A 17,752-nucleotide genomic window follows, 5' to 3' on the forward strand; every position below is an offset into this window, starting at 1 on the left:
TTAAATAATAGCAGATCAGTGCTGCATATAAGGGGAAATACTTTTTCTGAAGCTATATTACAGGGCCTTGGGTTTTGTATGTAATGCCTCACCATTAATCTTAAACTGCAAGTGCTCTGTACCTGAAAATGCCTTAATAATTATTCTGTTTACTTTTAGAGAGCATACCTGTTAGCAAAGGTATTGGGTCATTTAATATATTCTTCCTTATTCCTTGAATACAGATTGGCCTCTCAGAAATGGAGGGGTTGGGCAAATTCTGTAATATAGTATGTTGCCATTGAGTAGGACTTTCTAGAGTACCGCTGCATATATTGAGAATGGGGAAAGCAAAAACAACAGTCCTAAATGTAATATGAAGAGGGTTTTTTCACTGCACGTGCTGTCCTGGTAATGGATAAGCATATTCTGTGAGCAACATGGTATGTAATACTGCTTCAAATGTGTAGTCATGTAAAAGCTACACTCCTTTGGTGCATACAGGTCCTGAGCCTTGTGGGTGAGTCTGGAAATAATAAGAATTTTCCTCCAAAATATGGGTAACAGATACAACTGATTATAATGGTGGTGTGCTTTGTGCACAAAGACCAGGGTCGAAAACTTATTTTGGCCCGCAACAAGATTTCCCTGATCAGTCCAATAACTTGGATAATGTTGAAGGGCTAGGGCTCCTCCTCTGGATTCCCTTTCCTTAAGTCACCTGCATCCAGGGCACCTATTTTTTCTCATGCTTGAGAGAACAGGACTTGCCTGACATGATGAACTGCTGAATTAGATGCATTCAGTACTGTGTGCCAAAAGCAGTCTGTGGCCGAAAGGATCCTATTAGTTGACTCTGACAATTGTCTCCTTCACAAATTTAAGAAGGGAAGCTATACTAGTGTACCTTAGCAAAAAGGACCCAACTCCCTGTAGTATTTTAAAAACTAACAGGTGTATAGTGTTACATACTTTTTAGTGTGGTGTGCACCCTGGCAGAGACAAGAAAATCAATAGTCTGACCTGTTCCTTCTGTATTACCTGACCTGAAAGCAAAATGTCTTTTCCTTCTCTTTGTGGTTGGGATAGGGATGTGTATACAAGTCATATAAGTTAAGTTATTTTTAAGTGAACAACTTTAAAAAAATAGTTATAAAATTTCAGTGAAAGGGGAAAGAAAAATGTTAGCTAGATAAATTTGACTGTACAAGATTTGTGTTTGAGGGAGATTGAAAGAGAGAGAATACAGGTTTGTAAGAACTATACTTAAATTTCAACAAATGTATTCTTTCAGAGATGATATATGTACACCACCTGTTCAAATGTTGAAAGCACTGTTAGGTGGCAATGTGTGAGGAATATGGTTTGAGGGTGTGAATCTATCGTATTTGCTGAGCTTGTCTTCCCGGACTACAGCTCTCCTTCTCTCTTCCCTAAGTCCACCTCATGCTGAGCGTTTGCACAGGCATTCAGCAGGAACCAAATCCATGAGGCTAGCTTGTGACACTTGCACACTTGCTGCGCAAATGGAGTTCTGCTCTTGCATGTGAGATTTGCAGCCTTGGTGTACTTTGCGTGCAAAGAAGGGGTATATTAATGCTCCCATATGTTTTCCGACTTCGTTTTGCTTTGACTTGCTTCCTGGCCAGTGCCAAGCATGGGAAAGAAGTCTGGTGAGCACAAGAGAGCTGTATTCTGGCAGGATCTTCGCATCCCTACTGTAGTATTACAAGAGATAAGCATTTATTCTTGCAGTATAAGTCTTATAGCTGTTCAAAGACATGGAGAATCCCTTTGCATTGACCATGCATTAACTTCCAAGAAACAGGTAGATAATTTAAAAGAGCATATCTGCAAGAAAATACTAAGGAATATACCTAGTGTAAAATGTATCTATATAATGACCTCTTCCTATCTGCTAATGACCACTTGCTGTATCTTCCATAGTGGCCAGTGGTTTATGTAAGCTAACAACATAATGCCTGCATTCACACATAATTCTAAACCATGCTATGTGGTTTCTCACCTGGGTGGGGTTGTCAGATAATAGCATGGTTTCCACCCTGTTGCCTCAGTCTTCCTGCTGGTGGCACATATCCCATCAACCTTCATGGGCTGAAATTCTGTCTCAGGTGCAGCAATCATGCCTATGTCACCTGCCTCTTAGGCATTCGTCTGCATATGGAGGCTGGATGCTAGAGTGGCTCCTGCAATTGTTGCTCTTTCTGCCAGACTCTGGTAGCACATTTCTGGGTTCAGACAACTGGATTAAACATGGTAAAGTATGGAAAACATACAGTCCTGGAGGGTCAATGCTTGAAGTAACTGGTAGGCTAGCTACAGGACACAAGCCAGTGTTCATAAGAAGGAACATGGGAAGCAAGAAATCTAACTCACCAAGATTTCATTTTGATTTCACAGATGTCCTATTGTGCCTTGCACATTATAGTCAGGGATGTGATGGACCATTGTGTCGACCTACAATTGTGCTTCCGGAGAACAATACTACACCTTTTCTGGTGCTAAAACGCTCCCGCCACCCATGCATTACAAAAACATTCTTTGGAGATGACTTCATCCCCAATGATATCCTTATTGGCGTACAGAATGAAGAGGCAAATTCTGAAAGTGATGCTTGCTGTGTGCTAGTGACTGGCCCAAACATGGGAGGAAAGTCTACACTCATGAGACAGGTAATTCTGTAGAACAAGGCACTTTGCAGCATGTTTTACATCTTTAATACACTTTTGCTTCTTAACTGGGATTGGTCTTCTCTACAGATGAGTGCATATTGGTGGTATCCTGGGGATTTTTTATCCATTTTTTTTCACAGCTGGGCTGTTGTGGTCACTCACATGTGCTATCCTTCCTGCTTGCCACTTCTGCTTTCCCTCAGCTTCAGCAGACAACCCAGGAATGTTTACTGCAGTGTCCTAACCCAGCACTCTGGATTGTTGAGGGAGAAACAGCTCAAGTTTTAAGCTATGATTTGTTACACAATTTTAGGGCATCATGGTGAATAACTTAAGAACAGGGTGATCCAGTGTTGTTTATTAAAACAGAAATGAGTTGGCAGTTGGGAGGCACTGGGTTGCTTCTGGCCCTGACTAGCCATGGTTTGTTTAATCTATGGCTGACCATTAAGGAAAAACTATGTATTTGCCTTTCCTTGCAAATATGTAGCTTAGTTTACTTGTCATTGTGATTCTCCAGTAAACAGACTGCAGGTAAGGCTGAAGGCTAGGTGAGTCTACTTCAAGAACATGGAGCTAGTTGCTCTTTTGGACCCTTTAACTCCAATTCCCTGTATACAGTGCCTTGACGATGGTTGGCTGATCAGAACTTACAATGCCAGTCCTCTATCAACTTGATTGGTTACCATTTGAAATCTGGGCCCAATTTAGAGTGTTAATATTTAAAGCCTTGAACCACTTGAGGCCAAGTTATCCAAAGAAGTACCTCTTCCCATATGTGCCTACCTGGACCCTAAGTTCCATCATCTGAGGTCCTTCACAGAGAACCCCCCTGAAGGAAACAAAGAGGGTGGCTACCAGAATGGCCTCCTTGGTAGTGGCACCCCAACTCTGGTACTAGCTCCCCAAAGAGGCTTGCCTGCCGCCCCCTCTCTTTTTACCGCCAAAGACCTTTTTCGCTTGCCCAATATTTTAATGGTTAAGTGATTTTTAAGAAATCTGTTACATGGTATTTTATTTTAGTGCTACTGTGCCTTTGCTTTAATTGAATTGTGGCTGCTGTGGAGCCTTACTGTGAGGCTTTTCTGCATTTTATTGCTGTTATTTTATTGTTGTGTATATACTTAATATATTTGTGGCTGTTGTTCTTAATATATTTTGTAAGCTGCCCAGAGAGTCAGCCTGGCAATTGAGTGGAGTAGAAATTTAATAAATACATGAACCCCATTGACTTTTCTGTATTTGGTGAGATATGACCTGGAATTGAAAGTAATTTAATTGGCATTAAATTAAATGTGCACACTTGATGTGCCTAAGGGCACATCAAAACTATTTGTATTGTGGCACAAAAAACTGGTACTTGTTGGTTGCATAAGATGTTATTTCCCCTGAGTCAGTACTTGCTAGAAGTACTTGTGGCCGCAATTACAGTTGCTTTTTGGGAATGTCTCTGCCAGCTTTCTACATCTGGATCTTGCACTGTTGGCTATAGCAAACCTGTCCCACAATAGGGAGGGACTGCAGGTGAACAGTGATGTGTGAGCATTGTCACAGATTCCCTGTCACCGTGCTGCAACATCCAAGTTCATGGTTTTTAAACACGGCAGTTTTCCTTTGTTTAGGGTCACTGTCCTGCAGGAAGGTGAACCTCCTCCATAGTTCCAGGTAGCTTGCAGATTGAAACAGTTTTACTTCTAAAACTGCCTTGTATTTGGTTTCATCCATCTTGCCCTCCATCCTGACCAGTTTTCCAGATCCTGCAGGGAAGGCATCTTTACAAGATGCTGCTAGTCCCTGCAAGAGTTTCTCTATGACTTGACAGAGCTCTTAAAGTAAGAGGAAAGAATTCAAAATTAAAAATAAAGGTTAGTGTGTGGAGTGTTGCATCATCTATCCCTCTTTGTAGAGATGCTTGTTTTGTGGAGGTTTGTTTTGGGGAAAGGGGGAGTTGGCTCTCAGTTATATTGCATTTATATCCCACCTTTTTCTTGCGAGGAACCCAGGGTCGCTTACATAATGCTCTTCTGGTGACCTTTCTCCTCACAACAATAACCCTGTGAGGTGGCTTAGGCTGCGAGTGAGTGCCTGGTCTGAAGTCACCTAGCAAGTTTAATGTCTGAGTGGGGAATAGAACCCAGCAGATTGCCTAGGTCCCATGTTTAACACTCCAAGCAGTGCAGCAAGCTGTCTCTCTGAAAGTATCCATGTGTATTGTCAGTCCAGGTACAAGCAGCTTGATTTCAGTGGAGCTGCAGCTGGAAAAAGTGAGGAACAGAAGGATTTTTCTGTGCACTGGTCAGCTCTGGAGACAACAAGTGAAGCACATTTTCTAACAGTTAATGGCTTTGTTACTTTGCAGGCTGGCCTTTTGGTAATAATGGCCCAGTTGGGATGCTTTGTACCTGCTGAATCTTGCACGCTTACTCCTGTTGATAGAGTGTTCACCAGACTAGGGGCTTCAGATAGGATTATGTCAGGTGAGTTTTGTTTGTGTGCATGTGTTTGTACCTGTCTGGAGTCGAAAAATAAATTATTCTCTAACTTCAGTTAGGTCATTTAGAGTGTTGAATGTGAATTATCAGCATTATATAAGTAACAAGAGAATCATGAAGTTTAAATAATTGAACACTGCCAAAAACCAGGCATTTTTAGAAAAATGGAAACTCATTGTAGCTTTTTAAGACTACCGCCTTGTGCACAATTATCTAGGAGTAAGACCTAGTGAGTCCTCTTGCTTCTTAGGATCGTTGTATAATCCATATAGAACAATGTTGAGCTAATGCCAGTTATTGTGGTCCTGGAAACTAGGTTCAGGTTCCCAAACAGTTGAGGACCTCACTGAGCAGTCTTAAGCTGCAGTGATAGTGGTAGGCACTTGAGCAAATAGTCTCTGGAACTAAAACTGTGTTCTATTCACCTGGACTGCAAAATGTAGCAACCAAAACCCAAAACTAATTATGACTATTACTTAATTTTATTGATCATTCAAGTAAACACAAGGAACATGTGGTATAGGGAGGTTCTAGGCCTGATGGATTTGCTGCGTATGGCACTCTTGTCACAAAGTGCATGATAGGAAGATGCTCAGCATTCCAAACAAATGTTTAGGTGCATGTTTAGTCAGCAGAGGGAAAGCAGCTGATTCTAAAATAGGTTTTGAAAACAATACAGATTTGTTTTCTGGAATTAGATTTCCATTCAACCTAATGGCTCAATTTAGACCATTGCATGGAGGATCATGAATGACTTGCAGACCTGCACATGGTTATCTTTCTCTACCACACTTACTATCAAGTCAGCCTTTATTTTAGAAATGTTAGTATGTCACAAGGGTGCTGAACATCATGCCATGCTACCAGCATTATCATTTCTGATTTTGTAAAAATACTTAAGTGTCTGTGGAAGGATTGTTCTTACTGTCTGTTGTTCAAAGCATGTGTTTTCCCTACTAGGGGAAAGTACATTCTTCGTTGAGCTGAGTGAGACTTCAAGTATATTACAGCATGCAACAGAGCATTCCCTGGTTCTTATGGATGAACTAGGTATGTAGAAGGAATTTTTAAAATCAAGCTATAATACAGCCAGAGACTCCTTAAACACCAGCTAGTCATGTAAGTTACCAGTTGGTGATTGGCAGGCCATAGTTACCTGCCCCCGCTCCTGACTTAAATGTGATGTGGGCAAGCAAGAACCCAGTTGTGTGGCGTTATATGCATTCATGTTTTATTGTATTTGAGGGCGCTTGACCACTGTGTGTTCAGTGATCACACCTGTACAGCACTTGCCTCACCTATGGTTCCCTGCCATTCTAGCAGTGCATCCAGAGGGTTTAAGCTGAGAGCCCATTTTAGACTAGACATTAGATGCATGCGGCACTGCATGGATTAGCTCTTCTTGCACACATTGAAGAGGGTGTTTCTCTCCAAAGGTCTGCGTGTCCCAGTGGTGCATGTGCTTTGCAGGCTCAAGGTTCCAGGGTCAGTGGCAACATTTCCAGTGAAGGCAAAGCAAAAATTCTACCTGAAAGCGGCTGCCAGTTAGTGTCACTATACTGAGCTAGATAGGCCATTTTTCTGACTTCGTATACGTAAGCTTTCTGTGTTCCAAATATATGGAAGTACCACAGGATGGCGTGGTGATAGCACCCTCAGCTCTTTTTTTTTTCATCTTGCTTTTCCAAAACTAGGGAATGATGTGCCTTAATTTGTCAATAGGATGTCCATCCCTTTTTCTGCCCTCAGCGTATTGACAGTACACCTGCTTACAGAGGTTCCATTTAGTGTCTTGGGTAATAAACTAATTCACTGCCTTTAGCAAGCCTTCATCTGAAGTTCTGTTCTGGGTTTCCTTGCTTGGCTTTCCCCCTCCCCCCAACTATGCCACACTTTTAAAAGTTCGCTTTTTTTTCAGTTTGGTTGAGATCCTTAGTCCTTTTAAGAGATTGCAAAGTTTTAGCTTTTATTTCCTCAAGAACTTGGTTTAATTATTGTTGCCTTCAGGTGTCTTATAAAGTAATTGTGCAGTATATTTTCTTAGCCATCCTTGGAGCTCTGTATACTGGAGCTACCTAAATTAATGCTGACCACATGGAAGAGAATTCCATAAATTCTGCATTGCATGAAGTATTTCTTTTTGGTTATTCTGAATTACTGCAGATGAATTCAGGGTAACCTAATAAAGTTGAAGTAGATTATCTTTACCTCTCCATGCTGTAGTTCTATAGAATTTACTATGAAGTCCAGAGTGTGGAATTCCAGCTCAAGAAGGTAGGCCCCATAGTTACGAGGCCATCATTATTTGGCTACAAAAATCTTGGTTAGTACACTGCCACAAGCACAAAACAAGAATTAGAATTGTGTTCAGAAACAATAACTCAAGCATATAAACTCACCTACTGGTTACAGATTTTACAAAGCTTATAACATGGATATATGTTGCACATTATTATCAACGAATTATGCACTTCTAAAACAAACAGTAGTTTTATTCCATCTTAGAAAAATGGACTATACTGATGAGGCTAAAATGCATTGCAACGACTGTGGGTGATCACTGACAGAAGACTGAGTCAAGCAAATCAGTAATGAAGAGTGACCCTACAGGCCAGCTTCATACACAACTTAAGGATTTAACATTGTAAACTGAGGGGCAGGATTGTTAGGGCTCAGTAAACCTGCGCACCCAGTTCATTTCACTACATGAACATTTTTACTGAGACTTTGCGAACTAATTTTGCCTTCCCCTTGTTGAACTCTGCAATGTTCCTTCAAAAATAATGTAACCAAGAGAGATTTGAAAGCAAATGAACTTAACATCCATAGAAACTAGAAAAAGAGAAAGTTAGTGCTGGTAAAACTATTGTTCTCATTTCTGATGTCAGTTTCTTCTCTCCCACGTCATCCTGGGGCATCAGGATTGGGCTTCTAGTCCAAGCCTTGGTGATGTTACAAAAAGAAACAATCCAACCTGGGATCAGTTTCAATTTTTTTTCAGTGCAGAATTCAAATGTTCTAAGTCAGTGATGGCGAGTTTTTAGAGACCGAGTGCCCAAACTGCAACCCAAAACCCGTTATTTATTGCAGAGTGCCAACACTGCAATAAAATCTGAATACTGAGGTCTTGGTTTAGAAAAAACAACTCTCAGCCAGTCCAAGTGTGTGTATATATATATCTCTCCTTGGCAGCGCACTGACTGGCTATGCAAAAGCTTGGATGAGTCGCGGCTAATGAGTTGCAGCTCGTGGCGTCATTGCCTGGTGCCGCTACTCCATTCTGAGCATGCCCATGGCCCGTGTGTGCTGTTATCTGATGCTCAGCTGCTGGGGCGACTTGGCTCACATGCTCACAGAGAGGGTTCTGTGTGCCTGCTGCGGCATGCATGCCATAGGTTCGCCACCACTGTTGTAAGTGAAGGGTTTCTTAAGATTGCTGTTTTAAGTTTTCCAGCAATGCAGATACATACTTTCTGTTGGGCAAGATGCAAAGAGGTGGTATCTTAGATTGAATCATGCAGGTGTGCTCAGTAGTCAGTTACAGTAGCTGTCTGGATGACCTCATTCTACCTTGAATGAAGATGACTTCTTCTTCTCAATTTTTCAGGCAGAGGTACAGCTACATTTGATGGAACTGCTATTGCCAGTGCAGTTGTCAAAGAACTGTCAGAGAATATTAAATGCCGCACTATGTTTTCAACACATTACCATTCTTTAGTAGAGGATTATTCTCATAGTCCCTCCGTGAAGTTGGGACACATGGTACGTAAAAATTGTCTCCTTGTCCTTCAAGTGTGGTATTTCCCAGTGCTTAGTTTCAGATGTTTTGTGTGACTGCAAAGGGTTTTAATAAAACAGGCACTCTAGCATTAAGTGATACAAGACCTTAATACAAGTTTCTGCTTACTGGAACCTTCTTTCTAGTGTTACTCAGCTGTTTTTTTGTTGGCCTGGCCCTGTTCTCACATGAATAGGTATAGCAAACAAAAAGAAAACAGCCATGACAGGCAGATACTGGACAGATTGTGGTGTTCCTTCAGGTGAAAAAGACGTACCTTTTTTGATTCTTTGGTGCAGAAATGATTGAATTGGTGGTTTTATGTAAACTTTATAAACTCAAGTGTCTTTATTACAGACTGTAAAAACTAACTGTAGAATCACCATGTCAAATTAATTAACCTATTAAGCAATATTTAAAATCGCAATTTAAAACATCATTTTGAGTAAAAATGCTTGTTTCAGTCAACCCACTTTCACCAAAACTATTAATGACGGGTCACTAGTTGCTCAGGAACCAAATCAGTCATTTTGCTGTAGGCACTTGCATGGGCTGTTAAAGTGACTGGATCAAGGGGGACGGGAGATGGGAGTCCTGTAAGCTAATTGATTTCCTGTTCTTTTTAGGCATGTATGGTGGAAAATGAAAGCGAGGATCCCAGTCAAGAAACAATCACATTCCTTTACAAATTCATTAAAGGGGCATGTCCTAAAAGCTATGGCTTTAATGCGGCAAGGCTTGCTAACATTCCAGAAGAAGTTATTCAGAAAGGTCACAAAAAGGCGAGAGAGTTTGAGCGAGCTATTTTCTCCCTGAAAGTGTTTAGGTGAGTTGGTGTAACGTCTCTTGCCCGAGAGGGTGCTAGATCACCTTCAGACTATTTACATCCTGCAGGAGGTAGGTTTAAAACAAGGTCATGTGCAGCTGCTGTGTGATGTCGCAAGCTGAATTGTTTTTAGTAGGGGTGGTGGTGTTTGGGTAAAAACATTGAACTTCTCTTGCATTTTACCATTGTTAAATGATGTGTGGACAGGGCAGTAAAAAGCAGTGCTATTAATAATGTTGCCTTCCTTTTGTTGTTAGTGTGTTTGTTACTTGAATGAATTCATGTTTTGTTTTCCCAGGAACCTTTGCCGGATAGCTGAAGGAGCACCAGCAACCAGAAATGACCTGGACAAACTAATTAGGCTTCTTGGTTGAGACCTTGTAGAGTTTTTACAGCGGTTTTCAAAGGCAGTATGCAGACAACACAATGATCTAATAAACTTTATTTTTTAAAAATGACCATTTTCCATTGTCTTTCCTAGGAAATTAAACCCTTTTAATTCTTAGCTACCCTCTACATAATGGTTATTGAATACTCCACAATATATTAAGTCTAGATGTTATGGTACATGCATACACTTTCAGGCTGTTGATTACCCACTGTCACCAATACACATAAATGGAAAAAAGCTATGAAACTGTATAGGGCTGTCTATATACTTTGTCTCATCTTAATTAGAGCAGGAAATTGCAATTTTCAGCAGTTCGTAAGAGTAATGTCCAGACTGTTCAATAAAACTGTGAACAGAGTAAAATACAGGATTGTTTTGGGGAGACTCCTACAGTGTACTTTAAAACATAGTAAAATTTCCACTTGCAAACTGTCACCTGTGTACTTTGTTTTATAGTGCATTATCTCCCAAGAAGTCTCATTAAAACATTGTTTCTTAAGGTGATGTAAAGAGCGGGAGGGGGGAGGGGGAGTCTAACTGCAAAGGATACCAGAAAAATTGCTGGATATAATTTAAGATTAGTGTTCTCTTTCATAGAAAGAACGTACATACTGGGACATGAGTACAGTTACAGCAAGTCTAGGTGTGCTAACAAAACAGGACACATTCAAGTACAATAAGATTTGCTTGAAATTAAAAACTACATGAGATTAAAGCATTAAAATCATCTCAATCTGAATAAATGTTAAAAAAAATCAAAATAAATGCAGAAGTGCTAGCTCACATTTTTACCATATTACAAAAAGCAATTGGTACCCATGTCCATAAAGGCAGCAACAAAGACTGCTGCTCGTCTACAGAATAGTACTACTGCAAATGGGACTGCGCTTCAATGCTACTTGTAGAAACACCAGCCTCTTGGGAGTTGGTATCTGTACAAAGATGCAGCTTATTTTCTTCACATCTGTCCCTTCGTCTTTGTTTACACAGTAATGCTGAAACGCCCAGTTCTGTTATCCTGAGTCAACATATTGCCACTTTCTTTTTGGTAGGTTGAGCTCCATAGTGTCACCACTTTACACATCCATTTTAAAGTCTCTCTCTCATTCTCTCTCTGCAGAAATGGGCAAGTATAACTTCCTCAAAAACAAAATTAACAGTTAACAATAGAATGGCAGGACTTTTTTCTCAAATTCAGTTGTGCTGCAGTGTATTAGATTCTATAGGAGGAGCAGAGTCATATAGTGTATCTGTATCATGTGTTGGTTCTCCAGCTAGTGTACAGGGATTGGACAGCGTTCCAGCACCACAATCGCAGAAAAACCTAGAAGAGAGAAATCTGTGAAATATTCACTGAACTTAAATGTGTATTTAAGTTTTCAGCCCAAAGTTGTTCATCATACCTATCATGTCTAATAAATTCCACATCATGTCCTTGATGGCACTTCTTAATACAGTTTACACATATAGCGTTGCGGTCTGTGGTGTTACAAGTGTGACATCTGAAATAGAATGTCAACAAGTTTAGACTTTCATTTTTTTCAACATGCAAAATGTAAAAACTACAAAACAAAGTATACGATCCTCCATCACTTACCTATAGAAATCATGCATGGGATAGCTGGTGTAACTTGATATTTTATATAGACACTGGCCTCTACTAACAGCTTTTTCTATGGCATCTTGATTGTTCATTATTTTGTTATCTGCAATAAAATTGTAGATTTCACAACATCAGTTTTCTGTACTATGCTGATGATTTCACTAAGGTTGTATAACCTTGCTAGGATTTTGGTGTGTGAGTGCAACAAGGCTACTCAAACTCAAATCACTGCTATATGCAAGCCATAAGAAGCAGCACAGTAGCTGATGATCTGGGCCAAGTCGCATCTTGGCTGGAAGGATGGGATGTAAATAGAATAAACACACTGATGTGAGTTTCCTGGAAAATGCTGCCTCTGAAAAGGGCAGGTTACTTACCTGTAACTTGTTCGAGTGGTCATCTGTGCATTCACACATGTGGGCTTTGCACTTGTGCAGAGCCTGTCATCTGGAAGCTTCTATACTAAACATGATCGGATGGATCCTCCTCCCTGTTCCAGGACAGTGTGGGGAGAGGTTCCTGCCCATCCCTAGTTCTGTGAAGACAATGGGTCGAGGGAAGAAATATCACCAACCGAGTCCAGCCCCTTATGGCCCTGATAAGCGAGGAGGTTATAGTTGGAAGGACAACACCAAGTGGGGCTGGAGAGTGGGTTGTGCGAATGCACAAAGGATCACTCAAAGAATGACTAGTAAAAGTAAGCAACCTGTCTTTCCTCTGTGATCTCTGTGCACTACATACATGGGAGACTAGCAAGTGTACCTGATGAAGGATGAAGGCATGCTGCCATTAATGGAGAACAGGAGAGGACTGTTCTGTTGAAGGAACAATCAGCCCTTACACGGACATCTAGCCTGTAGTGCCTGATGCATGCTGAGGGTTTGGACCACACAGCCACCCTGCAGACTGCCACACAAAGTTGGCTGTAGACATGGCAAGTACTTGCATGGAGTGACCCCTAAGTGGGCCCATGAGATGAAGACCAACTGTTTGCATGCCAGAGATGGTGCCTGCAACTCAGTTCACCAGCCTCTGGTCAGATAGTGACTTCCCTTTCTTCTGGCTGCCATCAATGAGTGGTGGAGTGGCTCCAATCTGTATCAATCGATTGCAAGAGCTCTTCTGACATCTAATGAGCATAGGGTGGAATGCATCTGCTTAGCAGAAGTAGTAAAGAATCGGGAGACAACAGTGTCCTAGTTAAGATGAAAAGGTGACATGACCTTGGTGGTGGGGGAGATGGGTCTGGTTGCATCTGGCCTTTTCTCTGGAAGAGGAGGTCTGAGGAGTCAATCTGGAGGGTGCAGAGTTTGCTGGCTTGCCTGACTTACATAATCACAAGCAGGAAGACAACCTTCCAAGAAAGGAGGCAGAGGTTGGTTTGAACAGTGGTTTGAAAGGCTTACTGATGAAGCCCTGCAGCACAACAGAAAGGCCCCATGCTGGGGTGCATGGTTAGATATTGGGGGGGGGGGGGGGGGGCAAGGTTCTGGAGGCCCTCCAAGAATTTGTAAGATGGAGGATGTGTGAAAATCAAGGCTCCTTTGATTGGTAGGAGGGAGGAGGATATGGCCACTAGGTACACCCTGATGGAGGAAGGTTTTAGTCCTTTTTGGAAAAGAAACTATATGACATGGAGGACATGCTCAACGGTGATGCGTTGAGGAGCAATGATGTTCTGGCAGGCAAAGGTGGTGAAGTTCCATTTTGTCAAGTAAGACCTCCTTGTAGACAGTTTAAGTGCCACCTTGAGGATGGGTGTGACTTCCTGGGGCAGTGGCCCTGCTGTGGGCTCTAGAGGCACAATTCTCCAGGCTGTGAGGTGCAAGATCCCTATGTCAGGGTGGAGAACTTGGCCTTGGTCTTGTGAGACCAGGTCCCAAAGCATGCAGGAGCTGAAGGAAGTCCCCATGGCAAAGCTAGAGAAGTTGGATGAACCACAGTTTCCTCGGCCTCCATGGGGTGAGAAGGATACAATCTGTCCAGTGTCTCCTGACTCATGATCAGAGGGAAGGTGCAGGTAAAGTAGAAAAGGGGTTCCCCACCACTGGGAAAGAAAGGAGTCCCCAGGGAGCCAGCCCCTCACCCCACCAAGGAACAGGAGTTCAGGGATGTAGAACTGTCAGTCATGGCAAATAGGTCTACTGATGGCGCTCCCCATCTGTTGTGCAGGTCTTCAAGGATTGCTGTGCTGAGCTGCCAGCCATCCGTGCCGAGGCTCCTGGGGCTGAGGGTGTCTGCCAGGACGTTGCTCTTGCCTGCTATGTGGATTGCTGTGATGGTTATGTCCCTGTCTCTACATCAGTATCAAGATACTGGCCAGTTTCATCAATGGAATGGACTATATGCCTCCTTGCTTGTTGATGTAGGACATCATGTTTGTGCTGTCGGGGCAGGGAGGACTGGGAGGAGATCAGGGTGTTGAGAACAGCTAGCATCTCCAGGAAGTTGATGTGCCTGTGGGATGCTCTGTGATCCTAGGTCCCTTGCGTCTGTAGGCTGCCAGTGTGCTCCCCAGATGTGATACACATCTGTGATGGTGGATCCCTCTCAAGAGCAGAGCAATGGAGACTCACTTCCAGTCAATGAGGGGAGAGTGGGGTTTGTCCCAGTATCCCATGGCCGCTGATCATGCAAGGCCGTGTTGGATCACTCTGGCATTAAGCTGCTCTCTAACTGCGGTGGTGTAGGGCTCGGGGGAACCCACGAGGATTGCCTAAACCCCAAGCTGTCTTCAAGGGGCAGCACAACCCGTTCTCAGGTGTGTGCCGATTGCCTCAGTGTTGAAGTCTGTGACAGCAGGTGAGCTGGTGACCTGACGGCTGCATCGGGGTTCCCCTTTGGATGCCGACCCACAAGCTGGGTCTTTCCTCAGTGCCAGGGATCGTGATTGGTCGGAGAGCGATGTCAACTGGATCCTCGGGGTGGTGGGTTGAGGGGGCTCTCACTGCACCTTTTCTTTGGCGGTGGCCATCTTTTTAGTGCATTTGGCAGCCTTCCTGACTGTGCGGTTGCCAAGTGAACAACCCTCTGAGGTGGATGCAGGTTGATCAGGGTTTCTCTTGCCGCTGAGGTCCTGTCCCTGGCACTTGGAGGCACTGGCAACTTGAAGGGACTTCTTCCAAAGCTCAGCCTTCAGGCGGTCACCCAATTCCTCTGTGTCTGCTTTGTGAGGGACTGGCAGTATGGCATGTCCTTTGCCCAGGCAGATGCGGTAGAAGGAATGGTTCTTGGAGGAGGGAAGCCTGCTACTGAGGCTGACACAACTCTGAGAAGCTGCTGAGGATGTAATTGTAGTAGATGGAAAAGGTTGGAAAGAAACAAAAGGCACAGTCAACTCAGGAAAGGAACACAAGGAGTGGTGAACAGAAAAGCGGATAGGAAAAAAATATGCTTCTAAGGTGTTTTTTTTTTTTAAGGTAAAGAGTGAAACTGGGTTTGTGAAGAAGGATGAAAAGTGGAAAGGAGACTGTTGGAGAGAAAAATGAGAAAGAAAGAATGCTAGGTAAGGTGAAAAGTGAGGAGAGAAGCACTTCACAATCTAGGCATGATGATGACTGAGAAGGAACTGAGGGGATGGGGGGCACTCTCCGCATGCTATCTTGGAACAGAAAGGGTAGGAGTGTCTGCCCAATCAAATGCTTAGCCTAACAAGCTTCCTGATGAAAAGCTCTGCACAGGCAGAAAGGCCGTAACTGTGATGCACAAAGACCATGAAGATTAATTTTTCAAGTTTTCCTGGAAGCTAAAGTAGCTGAACCGAAAAATTTGGATGGGCAGAGAAACTTGCTTTTGTAAATGCAAGTACACCTTTAGTAGTTAACAAATACAGCCTAAGGTTGCAATCCTATTTTCATTTAAAAGGTAAAGGTTTCCCCATGACATTAAAGTCCAGTCATGCCTGACTCTAGGGGGCGGTGCTCATCTCCGTTTCCTAGCCGAGGGAGCCAGTGTTTGTCTGCAGACAGTCTCCATGGTCATTTGGCCGGCATGACTAAACACCAAAGCGCACGGAACACTCTTACCTTCCCACCAAAGTGGTACCTTTTTATCTACTTGCATTTGTATGCTTTCAAACTGCAAGGTTGGTAGGAGCTGGGGCAGAACAACGGGAACTCACCCCATTGTGCAGATTCGAACTGTCGACCTTTTAGTCAACCAGCCCAGCAGCTTAACCCACTGTGCCACCTGCATCCCTTATTTTCATTTACTAGGCAGTAAATCCCACTGACATCTGTACTGCTTACCTCCAAGTCAATCTGCAGGGGGTTACACTGTAACCACTCCTTGTGTACCCCCAAGGTTTTCATCGAGTTATCTTTGCCCATGTCGGCCCAGAAAGAATAGTGCAGACTCACCCACTCTGCATTGTCATGGGCAGTAACTAAGTTGGCATTTACTTCCTTCAACCAACTGCATAGGAACAGGCCAATCCTTCAAGGCAGTGCTGTTCTATTCAGAATCTTGCCCTGAAAAAACTTTCTCTGTCATAGTTCTCTAATGATATCTCCTTCCTCACAGGATGCCACCTTCCTGACTGCCTGATTGGCGCAGAAGCAATTTTTTATCCTTCTGCCCTGGAAGGTGTCGCAGTGTGGATAAAGGAAGATGACCACCACTATAGATGATTTTGGTGACAGTAAAAGTGGTGGATTTGGTTTCTTGGGCTACTAGTAGCCAACACTGGCACTTCTGCCCCAAATAAATCATGCTTCTTTTTCTGACTTTGTTCTTCTGTCTCTACAATACCTGAACATGGCTTATTAAAACACATCATCACCTCTCTGTGATGTACTCATTGACCTGTCTCAAGGAACCACCCCAAAACAGGACTGAGACAGCTGTAGCGCTCCCCCGCTCCCCAAGTTGCTAGAGACAATTTCCCATCAGACCAAGTAACCCTCGGTTGGAGATTATGGGAAAGCTAGTACATCAACATATGGAGGGCTAGGAATTCCTCATCCCACCTTTAACATAAAGACTAAAAGATCCCTGCACCAGAATGACTGTTGGCTGCTGCTATTTCTTCCACTTCCAAAGTAACACTCCACATGGTCCTAAATGCACAAATAAGATATTGCTACAGTAGAAGGACTCAGCCCAAATTTACCACAAGTATAAAACATTTCAGATACAACTAAAAAACTTACCAGCAGGTTAAAAATTATTTTATTATTCTTTTGATAGTATACAATCGGTATTAAAGCTGTCTTAACATATAGCAGTATAATAGCAGGTCTTGCTAATATTTCTTCAAAGGCAATACTGAAGAAGCAGCCATTTGATCAAAGCAAATCTGGATGTACAAAATACATCTGCAGATTTCCTTAGTGGCAAGGTGCACTGTAGTTTTGTAAAGATCTTGGTTTAGATTCGAATACCAAAGAATGATCACAAAAGGCTAAAGAACAAGGTATCAATGCAATTGTCTAACTGTGAGGACGGCATTCTGTATTTAAATAATTATGAACAAAATTTCATTTTCACCAAAGATGATCTATTTTCGTGCTTAGGTCTTAAGCTATCAACCAATGCAAAAATAAAAGATCCTAACAGCTTCTGTAAACTACAAATAAGCATAATTCAACATACCTTTCATTGTCACATTGACACCAGAGGCTAGAAATAACCCTCCAAACCGGTTGTTGAAAATCTGATTGCCTTCTAAAGTAGCTGTCGCATGATTGGTTATTTCAATACCTTAAAGAAGAAAGGAAGTCAAGGGAAAAAATGAACAGGTTTGACCTATTTTGACGACAATTTTTTTCCTACACACCCCCAGAAACCCAAAACTAGTTAATTATTATGAGAGAAATTGACTCCATAAAGGAAGCCATAGTCTGAAATTTGTAAGAGCTGAACAGGGTTGCCATGACATTTTGGAGAGTTTTCATTAACAGGGTTGCCATAAGTCAGAGATGAGAACAAAAGAAGTTTTAAAATGTAACCAAAAAAGCTTAAAATAAAAGTAAACATGTCTTCAAAATTAA

The 17,752-nt window shown here is 42.4% G+C and overlaps 2 protein-coding genes across 5 annotated transcripts in view; one reads left to right on the forward strand and one right to left on the reverse strand.

The window, feature by feature from the left end:
* MSH6 (mutS homolog 6) overlaps positions 1–10,226 on the forward strand; it is a 34,485-nt gene extending 24,259 nt beyond the window's left edge. For 3 of the 4 annotated variants that reach the window (XM_044428781.1, XM_044428782.1, XM_044428785.1), the window contains 6 exons: positions 2,401–2,672; positions 5,032–5,149; positions 6,125–6,214; positions 8,772–8,926; positions 9,569–9,768; positions 10,067–10,226. In XM_044428781.1, coding sequence (XP_044284716.1) covers positions 2,401–2,672; positions 5,032–5,149; positions 6,125–6,214; positions 8,772–8,926; positions 9,569–9,768; positions 10,067–10,142 — 911 coding nt within the window. In that variant the 3' untranslated portion in view covers positions 10,143–10,226. Of the gene's footprint in view, positions 1–2,400; positions 2,673–5,031; positions 5,150–6,124; positions 6,215–8,771; positions 8,927–9,568; positions 9,773–10,066 lie in introns of those variants that run through there. The other variant, XM_044428783.1, reaches the window with a different exon arrangement.
* The window catches only part of FBXO11 (F-box protein 11), a 99,453-nt gene continuing 91,896 nt past the window's right edge, over positions 10,196–17,752 (reverse strand). Inside the window, exons 20-23 of the mRNA XM_044428786.1 lie at positions 17,355–17,462; positions 11,757–11,865; positions 11,563–11,661; positions 10,196–11,483 (exon numbers count right to left, since the gene is read on the reverse strand). Coding sequence (XP_044284721.1) covers positions 11,354–11,483; positions 11,563–11,661; positions 11,757–11,865; positions 17,355–17,462 — 446 coding nt within the window. The 3' untranslated portion in view covers positions 10,196–11,353. The remainder of the gene's footprint in view (positions 11,484–11,562; positions 11,662–11,756; positions 11,866–17,354; positions 17,463–17,752) is intronic.

The sequence above is a fragment of the Varanus komodoensis genome, unplaced genomic scaffold, assembly GCF_004798865.1.
Source record: "Varanus komodoensis strain SLA01 unplaced genomic scaffold, ASM479886v1 scaffold2, whole genome shotgun sequence".
NCBI classification, from domain to species: domain Eukaryota; kingdom Metazoa; phylum Chordata; class Lepidosauria; order Squamata; family Varanidae; genus Varanus; species Varanus komodoensis.